Here is an 18,100-nt window from a genome sequence, read left to right as displayed (position 1 = left end):
TTCCAAGTTGTGTGATGCAGCCACTAGGGCTGATGAATTTTCTCTAACCCATAAAGGGTTGTTTGGAAATCGTGACCTAAAAAGAAACTACTATCAGAGTCGAAGTAAGTTGGTCATGGCCGGATCTAGTTCTGGTTCAACCTCTCCTAGGAAAGTTGAGGCAGTTCCTGTTAAGGCAAATATTATTTGTTTCTATTGCAAAAAGCCAGGTCATAAGATATCGGAGTGTTTTGTTCTCAATAAGAAAGCAAAATCTACCAAGCCAGTTGGGTTAGCTACTGCACGCCAATTGCCCCTTTTGCCAAGTGATGAGTGTGAGCGCCACTCTTCGAAGTGGGAGAACATGGAAAGTAGTGATGGTTCCACTGATTATACTCCTTTTTTAACAACTGGAGTTGTCTCTTTATCAGGACAGGATGGTAGTGTTCCGGTGCGTATTCTCAGGGACACGGGAGCTGCACAATCGTTGCTTCTTAAGGGGGTATTACCTCTGTCTGACCAGACTGATACAGGTGCTCAAATTTTGGTAAGAGGGGTTGAAATGGGCTGTACCATTGTCCCTTTACATCGCATTGGTATAAAGTCACCGTTGGTCTCTGGTCAGGTAGTAGTAGGAGTGCTACCTTCTTTGCCAATTGAAGGGGTTTCCTTCATTTTAGGCAATGATTTGGCAGGAGTTAAAGTTATACCTAGCCCTTAAGTTACCGAAGCGCCTATATCAGGTGAGTTTTGATGAGTTGTCTCAGACTTTTCCAGATGTTTTTTCAGTATGTGCGGTGACACGGGCTAGGTCTAAACAGACTTCTAGTTCCACCGATGAAGGGGGTACGAATTTTAATTTGGCCGATACTTTTTTTGGGGAGTGTGATTGGAAGGGTGGAGATAAAGATGGGTCTGTTGAATCTCAGATAATGATAGGTAAAGAAGTGTTAGAAACATCCCAAGACATTCCTTACAAAAAATCATTGATTACAAGGGATCAACTCATTTTAGAACAGAGTAAAGACTCTTCTTTATCTTCTCTGTTAGATGAACCGAGTACGGAGCAAGAGGTGAATGAGTTGTCATTTGGGTTTTTCCAGAAGGACGGGGTACTAATGAGAAAATGGTGCCCTCGATCTTTGTCTGAACAAGATGACTGGTGCAATGTTTTTCAGGTCGTGGTACCTCAGGTTTTTCGTGAAGAAGTTCTCAAGCTAGCGCATGACTGTGGTATGGCCAGACATCTTGGTATAAATAAGACATATAATCGTATATTGCAGAATTTCTATTGGCCTGGTCTTAAAAGAGATGTAGTTTCTTATTGTAAGACATGCCATATTTGCCAGGTAACAGGTAAACCCAACCAAACTATACCTGTTGCTCCTTTGCATCCTATTCCAGCTTTTGAGGAGCCTTTTGGTAGAGTTTTAGTAGATTGTGTTGGTCCATTACCTAAAACCAAACGCGGCCACCAGTATTTGTTGACGGTTATGTGTGCTTCTACTCGCTTCCCTGAGGCCATTCCTTTAAGGAAGATAACAGCTCCCGCTGTGGTACAGGCCTTGCTGAAGTTCTTCTCAATGTTCGGGCTTCCAAAAACTGTTCAGTCTGATCAAGGGTCCAATTTTATGTCCAAAATTTGAGCAGGTGCTGGATCAGTTGGGTATTTCATCTTGCCATTCTAGTGCTTACCACCCAGAGTCCCAAGGAGCTCTTGAGGTTTCATCAAACCCTGAAAGCCATGTTAAGAACCTACTGTCTTGAGTTCCAGAGGGACTGGGATGAAGGGGTGCATTTCATGCTTTTTGCAGCCAGAGAGGCTGTACAGGATTCCCTGGGGTTTGGTCCTGCTCAATTGGTTTTTGGCCATAATGTCCGTGGTCCATTGAAATTGTTAAAGGAGAAATGGCTGGCGGAGGCATCTGATTCTTCCAATCTGCTGGACTATGTTAGTCATTTTCGACATCGGCTTAGTAAAGCCTGTGAAATTGCTCATACTAATTTGGCTGGCTCACAGAAAAAGATGAAGACCTGGTATGACAAGCGGGCTAAGAAGCGGGATTTTTCAGTAGGAGATCAAGTTCTGGCTTTGCTTCCTATACATGGTTCATCATTACAGGCACGATTTTCAGGGCCTTACACCATTGAACGCAAGGTTGGTGATCTAGATTATGTCATTTCTACGCGAGGCAGACGCAAGCGTAGTTGTTTGTGTCATATTAATATGTTGAAGGAGTATTTTGTTAGAGCCAGGAACTCTGATGGGTTAACCAATAATGTGGCTGTTTTACCGTGTCCGTTTTTCCAGAGGAACTTGGTGATGTGCAAGTACCTGTACCTCGGTTAAATAACTCTGAAATTCTCTTTAATCTTGAGGCTCATCGCTCTCATTTGCCTCAGATGGAAAGGTCTACTCTTGTAGAACTGATCAGTTCCTATATTCATTTGTTTCCAGATGTGCCTAACCAAACGAATCTTGTGGTGCATGATATTGATGTGTCAGGTGCTGCTCCTGTGAAACAACATCCATACCGGGTTGGTCCTGAAAAGCATGCACTATTGAGCAAAGAGGTGACCTATATGACTGAGCATGGAATCGCTGTACCAAGCCAAAGTGCCTGGAGTTCGCCATGCATTTTGGTACCCAAGTCTGATGGCTCTCAGAGGTTCTGTACAGACTTCCGTAAAGTTAATGCTCTAACTAAAGTAGATTCTTATCCTTTACCCAGATTGGATGATTGCATTGACCGGGTAGGGCCTGCCAGTTATGTGACTAAGTTAGATCTGTTGAAGGGCTACTGGCAGGTTCCTCTTTCTGACAGAGCCAAAGAGATTTCTGCATTTGTGACCCCAGATGGGTTATGGGAATATCAGGTTATGGCTTTTGGCATGCAAAATGCTGCTTCTACTTTCCAGAGATTAGTCAATCGAGTGATAGCAGGGTTAAACAACTGTGAGGCATATCTGGACGACATTGTGGTGTATAGTTCTGATTGGACTAGTCATATAACTCAAATAAAGGCTATATTAGATCATTTGTTAGCTGCTAATCTGACTGTTAACTTGGCCAAGTGTGAATTTGCCAAAGCCACCATCACTTATTTGGGCAAAATTGTGGGGCAGGGTCAGGTTCGAACAATTTGTGCTAAAGTGGAAGCTATAGACCTTTTTCCTGTGCCTCAGTCTCGTAAGGATTTGAGAAGGTTTTTAGGAATGATTGGCTATTATCGGGCTTTTTGTCCAAATTTTGCAAGTGTAGTGAGTCCTCTTACTGACTTGTTAAGTCCAAAAAAAGATTTTGTGTGGACGACCGATTGTCAGCAGGCCTTTGATAATGCAAAGGCATTGTTAGTGAATGCCCCTGTCTTGTCAGCCCCAAATTTCGAGACTCCTTTTAAACTGGCGGTAGATGCCAGTGAAAAGGGTGCTGGTGCAGTTCTTTTGCAGGACGATGACCGAGGAGTTTAACATCCAGTGTGTTTCTTTTCCAAAAAGTTCAATATCCATCAAAGAAACTATTCTGTAATTGAGAAGGAAGCTTTGGCATTGATTTTGGCTATTCAACATTTTGAGGTTTATTTGGGCAGCGGCAGTCCGATTAAGGTGATGACTGATCACAATCCTTTAGTCTTTTTACAGCGTAGTTGTACTACCAACCAGCGCTTAATGAGGTGGAGTTTGTTTCTGCAATCATATCCTTTACAAATTCATCACATTAAAGGAAAGGAAAGGTCTCGTGTGTAATGTTCCGGCCTGTGACCTTTGGGCGATTTCTAAATATGAATTATTTCATAAATGTGGCCCTTTGTGCGCGCTGAATTCCCATTTACTAGTAGGTATCTTTTATTTAAATTGGTGTAGATTTATTTTTCCTCATTTTGGGGTTATGATAATTAATTGTATTAAATAATCCAGATTATTTAATTTCTTGTGGGTGGAGGTGTTACATCCCTGCCCATGTTTTCTTTTTATCTTTTATCTTTTGAGTTCTAGGACTGACTCCTTCTTGGTGGGCGGGATTGCTCTAATGAAGATCAGCTGCACCTGTGGCAAACTATTTAAGGAGCTCCTGAATTTTGCCTAGTTCTCTCTCATTTGTGTTTTGTGACTTTTGTTTGAAGAGTGGGTTCTTGAGTTTGTGTTCCCATATGATTTCCACAACTCTACCAACCTCATTTCCAACTGTTTATTGATTTGATTTTGTGTTGATATTTACTATAATTATCTTATGTTCGAACCCTAGACATAATTTGTTTAATTTTAAATAAACTTACAATTTCTTTATTTGAAATCATCTTGTCAGTTGTCCTCTTTATGTTATGACTTTGAGCCGGGTCGGGTTGAGCCGAGACGAAAACAAGGATTTTGAACTCCACTCTAAAACGCACAGGCAGCCAATGCAGAGAAGATAAGACAGGAGTGATATGAGTAAATTTACGTAGGCCCATTAAGAGTCTTGCTGATTCATTTTGGACCAACTGGAGACGGGCCAAGGTAGTGGTATTCATTCCACAATACAAGGAGTTACAGTAATCTAAACGTGATGATATAAAAACATGAATTACTTTCTCAAAGTCTTAAAGTGAGGAAAGGCTTGATTTCAAAGAGAAGATGGAGATGAAAGAAACAAGATTTACCCGCCTAATTTACTTGACTATCAAGTTTCAGCTCGCTGTCAAGCAAAACACTCAGGTTTTAAACACAGGTTTTGACTTGGGATGTACCAAAGTGATAACTGAGATATTTTAAGGGAATGTTATTGGGGGACCAAAAATAATAATTTCAGTTTTATTTTCATTTAGGTTAAGAAAATTTGACTCCCTCCAGATGTTTATGTCCTTCATACAAGTCAACAAAGTGTCACAGGTGTTGCTATCAAGAGCGATTAAGTGGCACATAAATCTGGCTATAATCAGCATAGAAGTGAAACAAGACTACATGCTTCCTGAAAATAGAGCCCAAAGGGAGCATGTACAGAGAAAAAAGTGTTGGTGCAAGTATTGATCCCTGTGGGACCCCCTATGGGAGCTTAGCAGCTGGTGACATGTGGGTGCCCAGTCGAACTGAGAGCCTCCGGTCCATTAAATAGGAACTAAACCAACTTAAAATGGTTCCCGTCAAGCACATATAGGACTCGAGTCGATCAATAAGAATATGATAGTCTATCATGTCAAATGCAACAGTAAGATCTTACAGCACCAATACAATACTATCACCCTGGTCAGTTACTATATAGATATCATCTAACACCTTTAATAAAGCTGACTCCGTACTATGAAAAGTTCTGAATCCTGACTGAAATGTTTCATAGATGGAGTTTTTTAACAGAAAGAGTTTATATTTTCTTCTTCTTTTCTGCAGTCTGATCTTAACCTTTCGTGATAGTGAGAAAACTTCAGCTTCATCCTGGAATCTCTCAGTGTCTCAGTTCAGACTGAACATGCTGACTTACTGTAAAAGTCATGTTTTGGGAGAGACTCCTTTTGACATCTCACAGTTGTTAAAGTGAACATGAACCAGCATCACAACTCTTTTGACTCCTGAGTGAAACAGAATATTCAATGAGAAAATGTGTAGAGAAGAACTTACAGGAATTATTTGGAATGCAAAAAAAAAGAAAGAAAAAAAAGCCTGATATATACACGTACTGGCCACTTTATAAGGTACACCGGTTCAATTGCTTGGTAACATAAATTGCTAATCAGCCACAAAAATGTCAGCAACTCACTGCATTTAGGCATCTAGATGTGGGGAAGACGACTTGATGAAGTTCAAACCAAGCATCAGAATGGGGAAGAAAGGGGATTTAAGTGACTTTGAACGTTGAATGGTTGTTTGTGCCAGACGGCTGGTCTGAGTATTTCAGAAACTGCTGATCTACTGGCATTTTCACGCACAACCATCTCTAGGGTTTACAGAGAATGGTCCAAAAAATATAAAATATCCAGTGAGTGGTAGTTGTATGGACGAAAATGCCTTGTTGCTGTCAGAGGTCAGAGGAGAACGGCAGACTGGTTAGAGGTGATAGAAAGGCAACATTAACTCAAATAACCACTAGTTACAACCATGGTATGAAGAAAACCATCTCTGAACACACAACACATCAAACCCTGAGGCAGATGAGCTACAGCAGCAGAAGACCACACCGGGCGCTGCTCCTTTCAGCTAAGAACAGGAAACAGAGGCTATAATTCACACAGGCTCACTAAAATTGGACAATAGAAGTATATGAAATGAAAAGTATAAGTATTGTTGCTGACCATGTCCATCCCTTTATGACTACAGTGTACCCATCTTCTGATGGATACTTCCAGCAGGATAATGCAGCATGTCACAAAGCTCAAATCATCTCAGACTGGTTTCTTGAACATGACAATGAGTTAACTTTACTTAAATGGCCTCCACAGTCACTAGATCTCAATCAAATAGAGCAGCGAACGGGATATTCACATCATGGATGTGCAGTCGACAAATCTGCAGCAACTGTGTGATGCTATCATGTCAATATGGACCAAAATCACTGAGGAATGTTTCCAAAGCCTTTTTGAATCTATGTCACGAAGAATTAAGGCAGTTCTGAAGGCAAAAGGGGGTCATACCCAGTACAAGCAAGGTGTAACTAATAAAGTGGCCAGTGAATGTACATTGCTTTGTTTATCTTTGGAATAGCCAATAAATTAAATTGGGTACTTTTTGATTTTATATTGAATTTAAAAATAGACATGGATGTTTATCAGTATAATGCATATTTTTATATTATTATTATTTTAATGAATTGCCTCTCTGAAGGCTGCAGAGGTGGAAAGTAACGAATTACATTTACTCGCGTTACTGTAATTGAGTAGCTTTTTTGTGTACTTCTACTTTTTTAAGTATTTTTTTTAATCTGTAATTTTACTTTTACTTAAGTATATTTTGTTTGAAGTATTGTACTTCGCTACATTTTAAAACACATTAATTACTGAGTAAAAAAAAAAGTCAGTAAATAATGGGCAGGAGGGCAAACTGGCGCTAAAATCACAAGACAGATGCAGACGGACAAAACAGGCGTTAGTGGTGCAGACACCGCTGAAAACGAAACCCCGTCATATTCTGAAGTTGAACTCAAGGAAATGAAGTGAACCCCTGGCCATATGTATGCTCTATTATGCTGTGTATGCTGTGCTTGCCTAGGGAGACCAAACTAGCAGTTTATAAAATCTCGACAAGACATCAACCCCACGTAAGCATATAGAGGTGAGCTAAATAATTGCGTCATTGCATTGGTGGTTAAAATGATGCTTTGACATTTTAGCAAGAGGTTTTGCACAAATTAGCCAAAAAGACTGGTGCGGAGTGTGCGATATATATTGTCTGCGATAATATCATAATTGTTGTTTTAATGATGTACGCGCGCATTTAGAGTGTTCTTTCACTGTGTGATTCAGTCTGTTGAAATGCATTTAGAATGAAATCAATCAAAATCATTTAGAATCAAAATCACACAAAGAATGCTGTCTTTTCCTCTAAAAATCATAATCACACACACACACACATATATATATATATATATATATATATATATATATATAGATCAGTGGGGATTTCTTTAAGACTGCAAGGGAAGCTCAGCTTCCCCTCTAATGTAAAAAAAAAAAACCCAACGGTCAAATATGTACTATTGTGTATTATGTATTGTGTTAATCAGCTACATGTCGGCTGACTCGATTTTCTTCTCATACATTCCCGTAGCGTCACAGTGCATTTCCCTGTTGAAGCCGAGCGTCCATTGACTTCGATGGGGCTGCTTTGAACAGTTTTTTTCAGTGCTCCGAAGCTAGACGGTCATTGGATAAATGCTGCGATTATGTCCCGCCCACGGACGCTCAGCGTCTCTGGAGGTGAATGAAGACTGGGCTTCCGCGTGATGATTGGAGGATCTGTCGATCTCCTTTTGACTGACAGCGGTCTGCACCATAAGAAGTCGGCGAAGCTGTTTCACGCTCAGTCCCATGATCGCGGATTTCTCAAGTGTATTCGAAAGACAAACTGCGGCAATATTTCTTGATATTTGTAAAATGCAGAACCACCACAAAAGTAAATTGGTAACTAAGACAGATTGAAAATGTGCGCGCGCGCACACACACACACACACACACACACACACACACACACTATAGCCATCTAGTGGTTAAAGTGATTTATTACAATTTTTAAACTGAATTTCCCCAAAAATGGGCAAAAATCTTACATTAAACCTTATAAAATTATCCATGGTATCCCCATGTATGAAAGTTAGAAATCTGGGTCTTTTATGAAGTGAATTTTACCTGAAATGCTTTTTTCTTTTTTTGTAAAAAAAAAAAGCCTATTTAAATAAATATTTATTTATTTATAGAAATGTAAAAGATTTAAATCCTCCAAAAACTGTACAAAGTTTAGTAAAAACATAAATGAACAGAGTAAAATTATATTTGTAAAAAATTTAAATATTTTACTATTACAAAATGAAATGGTATTGTCTGGGGTCAAAAAGACCCCGAGTGTCATTACAAATGAAGACCATCAGAGGGTTATAATGTAGGCCGAAAATGAGCTTCCCCTCTTTGAAAGACCAGCAGCCGCCACTGATATATATATATATTTTTTTTTTTTTTTTTTTTTTTTTTTTACAACAGGACAGTAAACTAAGAGACTTGTGTTTTAGACACCATATTGCCATTGTTTTTGCTCTATTTCTACAACAAAAATTTATTCCAAACACAGCCACCAAAGCAAAATTTTGCATCTCTGAGCAACATGACAGTGTTTCGTTTCTGAATGAATCAACCGTTTAAATGATTCGGTTCAATCACAATGACTCACTTATTAACAGTGACTTGCTAACACATACTGGCCATTTTAATTTCACATTTAAAGTATCTTTTGATTTTTTATTTTTTATAATTAAGTTTTTATAATTTCAAATGAGTATTCAACATTTTATGTCTGGCATATCAAAACATTATTCATGCATTTGTAACTGCAGGTTAAATGCATTCTTGTCCTGCACTAAACAGTGTAATACATCTAAATGTCACGTCCGATGAAGCTTCTGCATTTCCTCTGCATTAAAAGATGAGTTTGTTGATACTGATTTGCCTGGTAACAGCCCAAATGTTTTATTATTCTAAATAACTGATTCCTTTAATTAAAAACAACTAGTTTGAGATTAATAGACCTATCCCAGGGGTGTCAAACTCAGTTCCTGGAGGGCCGTAGCCCTGCAGAGTTTAGTTCTAACCCTGCTCCAGCACACATATCATGTAGTTTTCAAATAAACCTAAATGATTAGATTAGCTGGATCAGGTGTGTTTAATTAGGGTTATATCTAAACTGTGCAGGACTGTGGCCCTCCAGGAACTGAGTTTGATACCCTTGGCCTGTCCCATTTTTGACTCCCTCCCACTGTTAAAATGTAACTAAGTAATTTTTACTCTGAGTAAATTTTAAATGAGCTACTTTTTACTTTTACTTGAGTGGATTTTTTAGACTGGTACTTTTACTTGTACTTAAGTAAAATTTCATTAATGTAATGGTACTTTTACTTGAGTAGAATATTTTTGTACTCTTTCCACCTCTGGAAGGCTGATACACACTGATGAAATAAACTGTTTGTTCATCTCTATTTTATGGGAATACGTTGATAACAATAATTAGACAATATTTTGCTGAGTGTATTTTTGTTCTGGTATCTTGGCTGTTTTAGAGCTGCAATGGACAGCTGACTTCATATTTTGTGTGATAGTTGGTTCACAGTAGTGACAGATATATATATTTTTTAATATAAGGGTGACATTTGCCCCTTAATGCCTCATTAGTCGTTGAATGTGTGGACTTTCAAAGCATGTTTCTGTTAGATTTTTCCAAACTGAGTGACATACTCGACAGTGTCAGCTAACGTATTGTTAAAACAGATGAAACATTTACATTTATTCATGTAGTAGATGTTAAATGTGGTCTCTGAAGGTCAGCTGGTCATCAATGATTAACCTAAGATTTCAGGCTGATCTGGTTGGGATGATTATTGATGAGTTTAGCTGGATGGTGAAGTTGTGCTGTATTGTTGGAGTAGCAGGAAAGATGACAAGCTCCATCTTCACTAGAATGAGTTTTAATGCTGAAATGTTCATCAAGCAGTCAGAGATTTGTGTAGCTGTTGTGTGATCAACTGCTTGATGTTAAAAGTAGAGCTGTGTATCATTAGCATAACAATACATAACCTCACACACCGCTATCAGTCCTAATATAAGTCTCAGTATAACAATGCTATTTAGCCTCTTGTTTGTTTCACAAAATTATAACCACATGATTCCACACTGTAATTTATAAACGTATATTCATCATTTCTTAATGTAAGTCTTCTGACTTGTATCACTGCTTTGTAGCAGATGCTTTGTATTTTTTTCTTATTTTGAACTTTAAAAAAAAATAAAGAAACCGTGCCTTTTAAAATATTCTGGAGCTTCTTTCTCAAACATTATTTCAGTGTCTCTTTATTATTATTTCATGATCTCTTACTGCAGTCAGTCAGGTTTTACATGTCAATTATTAAGTATTTTGCATTTTGGAACAAAATGCTACTGTAATCTCCAAACATTTTTACAGTTAGTTTGTAACTTTTTTTTATTTATTTTTTTATTCAAGCTGCTTAATAGTGTTCACATGGTGAGAACTGCTGGTTTTGGTGGCATTGATGGTTTGTGAACGCTACAGAACAGGAACACGGGGTTAAATGCTGACCAGAGTTGTGAAACAACAATAGTGTTAATAGTTTGAGAAATATTTTTGAAAATGTCATGTTGATGACAGTGAATTTTAGTGTTTCAGCAACTGAGAAAACTGAGTCTGAGAACTATAAGAATAGAGATTTACAAAACTTCTCAATTAATTAAAATGTGTATGTGTTTAGTTTTACTAACATTTCTCATTCTGCAAGAAGTGATAACAAAACAAGATCTGAAGACCACTGATATGATCTTCTCTTCACACTGCATGTGCTTTATTTGGTATCACGGCACCATCAACTAGAAATTCTTAGTAATGCAAGCTTCCTCTTTCACACCATTCTCTCTTAAATATTGATGCATGTCTGATGTTGGCTATTTCTTTCTAAAAATACTTATATTTTTCCTGCATACCTAACTAGCATTATACCAGGCTACAATCCATCAGACTTCTTAAGGTCACAAAACGCTGGACTTTTGGTAGTTCTAGGATAGCAAAGTCCACCAAAGCTTTTTAGCATTTGGCTCCCAAACTCTGGAATAGCCTTACTGATAATGTTCGGGGTTCAGACACACTCTCTCTGTTTAAATCTAGATTAAAACACATCTCTATCACCAAGCATTCGAATAATGCATCTCATAAATTGTGACTGCAGTTGTATCTGATCAAATGCGCATTATTATCCTATAGCTTGGGTTAAACGGTTTCTAAAGATCTGAGCACAGGTTTCAGGAAGTCTTGAGTCTTTAACACATCTGTGTCTTTAACCATCTGTCATCATTCAGTCAGTATGGAGCTCAGTCAACTTCCTCTTCTGCTCTGTGAGTATTATTTCCTCTAAATGTATTTCAGTGTAATTGCTATTATATTATGTAAATGATCAAGTGTGTTAGTGTTCCTAGATGTATGTCTTTTCTTGCTGCTCTCAGAGTTTCAGATCGAGCTATAGTCCATGATATATGAGTGAAGGATGAGTTTGAGAGAGGAAGTGTGTAGTTAGTGCTGTTTGTGAAAGATAAATGCACTCTGTTGTGTTGTAGATCAGTGTTTGTTCTCTCGTTCAGTTTTGTGATGTGTAATGCTGTTGAATCAGTTCTGTTGGTTTGTTTTGCAGTTATTGTCACTGTTGTTGTAATATTCACTAGTACACAGTTAGTAAGAGTTTGTCTTTATTCTTCTGCTCGTGATCAGACTGTTGTCTTGAAGATCCTGAAACAGTTCTCTGCTGTGATCAAATCTATAAAATACCAGTCAGATGTTTTCACGTTTATCTAGACACATATACAGTCCCCACACAATATCTTAATATTCGTTCATCTTTATTATTATCAGCTCAATGTTCAGATTGTAATGAGTTTTTCTCTTTGTGTTTTAGTGCTGATTTCAATCATCTACTCTGGACAAACTGAAGGTGAGTCAATTTGATTCATATATTTTCATCACTTAAGATTGATTGTACAGTAACCTATAAACCAACTGATATTACTCACATTATGTTGACTATAAATGCACACTTTTAAAAAGTTGAATTATTCATGTGACAAATCTGAGGTTTTACAAGAAACATCAGTTTATCAAAAACAGCAGATATATTTTTATACATTTCTAAACTCTCAATAAGTGTATATTGACAAAGGTTTTATAAATTACTATTAGAGCTATAGAGAGCAACACTTCAGTCTCATCTGATTTAGCATTTGTGTTTTACAGTCAAGTAACTGTATTCATAAAGTAAAAACAGAGCATTATTTTTGTGAATTGTTGTCATTTTACAGAAACACCAAAACCCACAGTGACCATCAAACCTGCTCAGCATGTGTTCAGAGGAGAGACAGTCACTCTCAGATGTGACATAAATGCTGAAGGAGTCACTCGCTGGCAGTACGGCTGGTATAAAGACGGTTCAGACTATGTTTCCAGTGAACTACAGGAACTCACATTCAGTTCTGTTACTGAGTCTGACGTGGGTAAATACTCCTGTAAAGGATCAGAGAGAGGAGGATCACGGACATCACACCGCAGTGATGAAGTTACACTGACAGTATCAGGTGAGTTTGATCATTTCTTCACATAGCCTACACACACAAGTATAACATGTTATTAATGAGTGATTTCTCACCTTCAGATCCCAGAACAGTATTAAGTGTTTCTCCTCAGACGTGGTTGACTGAAGGAGATCCAGTGACTCTGATCTGTGAGGTTAACGGCTCCTCTACAGGCTGGACATTCAGCTGGTTCACTGGAACTTTCTCATCAGGTAAGATATAACGTGCTTTATGTAGCAATATCTGAATAAACTGATTTCATAAATAAAATAATAGAGATTAAAAATATTTAATCAATCTGAACACTCTGATTATACCAAAAAAGTTCATGTATAAGACTCAAATAACAATATCTGCTCATTTCTTGAGGTAACTGCACTTTTTCACTTTATACAGACTACAGATATCATTATGATCTGCTCTCAGACAGCAGCAGAGGAGCTGGAGGAAAATACACTGTCAGTTCTGCTACAGTAAATCACACAGGAGTTTATGTGTGCAGAGCAAAGAGAGGAGAACCAGTCTATAACACAACCATCAGCAACAAACAGTTAATATTGGTCACTGGTGAGTTCAAACTGAATCACAGAATGAGTGACACTCTGGACATTTTCCTTGATCTTTTAGAGCTTGATGTGTCTTGAAATGTTGTCCTGTCATAATATATACAGCTACTTTTGAATGGTGTGAATGGAGAAAGATGCTTCTGCTGTCAGGTTTAGTTACTGCATCTACTAGCAGGGTCTAAATAAACCAAACTAACCAGAAAAACACGACTAGGTTCACACTGTACAGACAAAGAAGAACTGATCCTCGTGTTGAGTCTGGTTTCTCTCAGGGTTTTTCTCCAATAGTAACATCTTATGGAGGTTTTTGTTGGTTATCCAGTTGTCTTTGGTTTGCCGCTGATGGAATAATGGCAAATATATTAAAGTGCAATTTTGTTTATGAAGTTTTAAATATAAATTTTGAATTTTCTGATACTATAAGTGAAAGTGAAAATATAACTTGAATATTTTTTTTCTGAAAGGTTGTTTTGAAACAATGTAAGTTGTGTAAAGTGTTTTATCAATAAAAGTGTCTTGACTTGATTTGTGAATTGTATCTGTGATTGTCTTCTCAGGTGTTTCTCCTCCAGTCTCTCTGATGGTCAGTCCCAGCAGAACTCAACACTTCACATCTGTCTCTCTCTCTCTGAGCTGTGAGGACCAGAGTAACTCTACTGGATGGACAGTGAGAAGATACACAGAGAGCAGGCGGCTGAAAAATTGTACATCATTACGTCGAGGATCACAAACAGGATCTTCATGTACAATCAGAGACACCAGAACATCAGACACTGGAGTGTACTGGTGTCAGTCTGACTCTAGAGAGAGAAGTCATCCTGTTAATATCACTGTACACTGTGAGTCTGTGTTTCTGTGTTTATTCATTTCACAAAGCCCTCATTATATGTTTTGGATATAGATACTGTAGATGGATTGTGATCTCAATTCAATCACCCACACAATCTTATTTCTAAATGATAATTGATTGTATTGCTGTCTTGTATTTTATGATAGTCATTTATGTGTTCTTGACTGTTTTGAAAGGCACCTTTAAAAAAAAATTGTTGATGTTGATACAGTCTGACTATATTCTTACTGTTCATCAGTTGATGTTTGCTCTGTTTCTGTAGCTGGTGTGATTCTGGAGAGTCCTGTTCATCCTGTGACTGAAGGAGAAACTCTGACTCTTCGCTGTTTAGATCAATATACATCCTCACCAAACCTTAGAGCTGATTTCCATAAAGATGGGTCACTCATCCAGAGTCAAACTACAGAGATGATCATTTCTACTGTCTCAAAGTCAGACGAGGGTTTCTACTCCTGTAAACACCCAGAGAGAGGAGAGTCACCCGAGAGCTGGATCTCAGTCACAGGTGAGACTAGAAACTAGAAACACTATTAAAATGCTTCTATGTAATAAACAGAACTAATATGACTGTAAAATGTGTTCATCTCAGCTTCCTCCAGAAGATCAGGATCTGATGATCTCAGTCCAGTGATAGCTGGAATTACTGCTGGACTCTCATTTTTCATCATTGTCTTCTTGGTCTTTCTGTGGCGTTACAGAAACAACAAAGGTTCATCTTCTCCATTATTAAAATTCAATTATATTTTTTTGCAAACTCTGTTCCTAAATTATCTATTTAGGTATGCATAAAGGAGATTAGAGTCATTTTTGACCCCCTTATCTCCTCAAAATATTTAAAGAGTTCATTTGCAAAAACTGACAACTAAAAACTAAAAAATTAATTGTGCTTTCCAGTTAATCTCAATCAAACTGCAGTTGGGTTATTTTGATTAGGATAAAAAATAATAAAACAATATAGCTAACTAACACAATGAAAACATGATAACAGTAAAAAAACATGGTTTTAGAAAATAAAAAAACAAAGTTATCGGTTTTAGCAAATAAACTCTTGATTTTCATGAGCATGTTATGTTTGTGTAGGTGGAGGATCTGAGTCTCTCTCTCGTGTCAGTCAACAGCAGAACAGCAGTCAGACATCAGACCAGAACCAGAGTGAAGCAGGAAATAAAACACTCATGTCTGGTCAGTCTTTACCCAGAAATATTTACCAGCTGAGATTGAAGATACTTAGAAATAACTTTCAACTAATAACACAAATAATTTCCCCCTTCTTCTGAAGTGTAATATGATAATTGTGTGACTGACATTTATATTTCAATTAGATTTAATTCAACTTTATTAGTGTCAAAGTGAAAACAATATTTCTCTGTGGGCTTAAATTCATAACATGAAATTAATTTATTACAGGAACTGCTCATATTTATGACTCTGGTGATGCAGCAATTAATAAAGACATAAGCACAGGTAACTAATGATATTACAGAAGTATATTATGTAATGTTGAACATTTAATAAGGCAGTTGTTTTTTTTTTTTAAATACTTCAATCCATCCTTGTTTTACAGTTCACTGTAATATTTGCAGAGAAAATTCAGTTGAAACATTTCTTAATATTTGCTCTGATATTGATTGTAGACATTGTAAGTGGAACAACTGAAGTCACCTATTCTGAGATTGAACTCAAACCTACAGAGAAACAGAAGATAAAGAAAGATAACAAAGGTGAATTAAAAAGTTTAAGCTCTAATGGTTTTATGATCATGATAGAAGTGTACAGCAGAGCTAAAGTCCTCTGCAAGGAAAATCTCTTTTGATTTATTTTTTTCCACAACACTGAATAGCAACACCACCAGCATTTTCCTAAACACTCGTTCTGAAATCAGCATGAGCCATAAAGATTATTGCATGCAAATTACAATACGCTGATTTTGAGGTATTTTTGTCAAACATATAATTGTTTTAAAATAAATTGTTTTAGATAACACTTTATTTCAATAGTCCACGTTAGACATTCTACAGTAAGTAACTTTGCAACTGCATGTCAACTAGCAGTTAGTAGAGTATTAGTAGGCTGTCTGCTTAATATCTTCTAACACTTTCTTTGTCAACTTATTCAGCTAACCTTAAACCTTCCCTAACAGTCTACTCTGAGAGTTAGTAGACACGTAGTTGCAAATAATGATATTTAGTTGATATGTAGTTGACATTTAGTTACAAAGTTACTTATAGTTAGTAGAATGTCTAAAGTGAACTATCAAAATAAAGTGTAAACTTATTTTATTCTCTCTGTAGAAGTTGTAGAGATCTTATGAATATAAAATGAAGATTGGACACACATTAGTGATATTAACTTTTGGCATCTTTTAGGGAAAACCAGTGAAAGTTCTGACACTGTTTACTCTAAACTGAACCTGAAAACCCATCAAGGTGAGTGTCAAATTAAAACTCAATCATAATTCACAAAAATCCACTGAAACTGCATCTACAACCTTTGTTGAAAATCGAAGAATAAAATTAAAAATGCAAAGATTAAAATTAGCATTTTTAGCATTTTTTATTAATTTTCTAATTTTCAGATGCTGGATCTAGTGACGTGACGTATGCTCAGATTAAATAAATGGCTGGAGGAGAAACTTTCAATCCCAGGACACTGATGAGTTTAGGCTGAGAAGGGCTGGAGAATGACCAGAATAATCAATTCTTATCATCTTTGTGATGATGAACTCTTGAAAGCAATAGATTTAGCAGTGTTTAATGTCTGTGATTATCCTTTTAGCTCTATTCTGTATTCTTAAAGGTAACGTCATTGCATAGGAGAGAAAGATTGTTGATTGCAAAGCCTGTGTGTGTGTGTGTGTGTGTGTGTGTGTGTGTGTGTGTGTGTGAAAATCTCAGTTTCCCTTCTTTTCTTCTTGATCTTAAATGTATTTGTAGTAGGTGTTTCATGGAAACAGCAGGGAATTTTGAAATTGTCATTTCCAAGAGTGGAAAAAAAATTGTGTAATAGATGCATATCATGAATGTTGAATTTTCTAGCTATTTACCTCTAAATACCTCTGACGCCCGTTTCACACATACTCCGTCTACAGTCGTGGCCAAAAGTTTTGAGAATTACATAAATATTAGTTTTCAAAAAGTTTGCTGCTAAACTGCTTTTAGATCTTTGTTTCAGTTGTTTCTGTGATGTACTGAAATATAATTACAAGCACTTCATACGTTTCAAAGGCTTGTATCGACAATTACATGACATTTATGCAAAGAGTCAGTATTTGCAGTGTTGGCCCTTCTTTTTCAGGACCTCTGCAATTCGACTGGGCATGCTCTCAATCAACTTCTGGGCCAAATCCTGACTGATAGCAACCCATTCTTTCATAAACACTTCTTGGAGTTTGTCAGAATTAGTGGGTTTTTGTTTGTCCACCCGCCTATTGAGGATTGACCACAAGTTCTCAATGGGATTAAGATCTGGGGAGTTTCCAGGCCATGGACCCAAAATTTCAACATTCTGGTCCCCGAGCCACTTAGTTATCGTTTTTGCCTTATGGCACGGTGCTCCATCGTGCTGGAAAATGCATTGTTCTTCACCAAACTGTTGTTGGATTGTTGGAAGAAGTTGCTGTTGGAGGGTGTTTTGGTACCATTCTTTATTCATGGCTGTGTTTTTGGGCAGAATTGTGAGTGAGCCCACTCCCTTGGATGAGAAGCAACCCCACACATGAATGGTGTCAGGATGCTTTACTGTTGGCATGACACAGGACTGATGGTAGCACTCACCTTTTCTTCTCCGGACAAGCCTTTTTCCAGATGCCCAAAACAATCGGAAAGGGGCTTCATCGGAGAATATGACTTTGCCCCAGTCCTCAGCAGTCCATTCACTATACTTTCTGCAGAAGATCAATCTGTCCCTGATGT

The 18,100-nt window shown here is 37.4% G+C and overlaps 2 protein-coding genes across 2 annotated transcripts in view; both read left to right on the top strand.

Moving 5' to 3' along the window:
* The window catches only part of LOC132160094 (NACHT, LRR and PYD domains-containing protein 3-like), a 274,868-nt gene that overhangs the window by 189,497 nt on the left and 67,271 nt on the right, over positions 1 to 18,100 (top strand). The window lies entirely within an intron of this gene.
* On the top strand, positions 11,297 to 17,237 carry LOC132160109 (sialoadhesin-like). The gene is made up of 13 exons (XM_059569828.1): positions 11,297 to 11,549; positions 12,104 to 12,139; positions 12,504 to 12,776; positions 12,854 to 12,985; positions 13,170 to 13,340; positions 13,897 to 14,178; positions 14,452 to 14,694; positions 14,779 to 14,898; positions 15,270 to 15,371; positions 15,597 to 15,653; positions 15,824 to 15,910; positions 16,556 to 16,615; positions 16,765 to 17,237. The coding sequence occupies exons 1-13, from the start codon at positions 11,519 to 11,521 to the stop codon at positions 16,803 to 16,805; spliced, it is 1,635 nt and encodes a 544-aa protein (XP_059425811.1). The 5' UTR covers positions 11,297 to 11,518; the 3' UTR covers positions 16,806 to 17,237.

The sequence above is a fragment of the Carassius carassius genome, chromosome 16 (genome assembly GCF_963082965.1).
Source record: "Carassius carassius chromosome 16, fCarCar2.1, whole genome shotgun sequence".
Classification (NCBI taxonomy): Eukaryota; Metazoa; Chordata; class Actinopteri; order Cypriniformes; family Cyprinidae; genus Carassius; species Carassius carassius.
The sequence above is the reverse complement of the archived record's forward strand: the minus strand, read 5'-3'. Positions and strand labels throughout refer to the sequence as shown.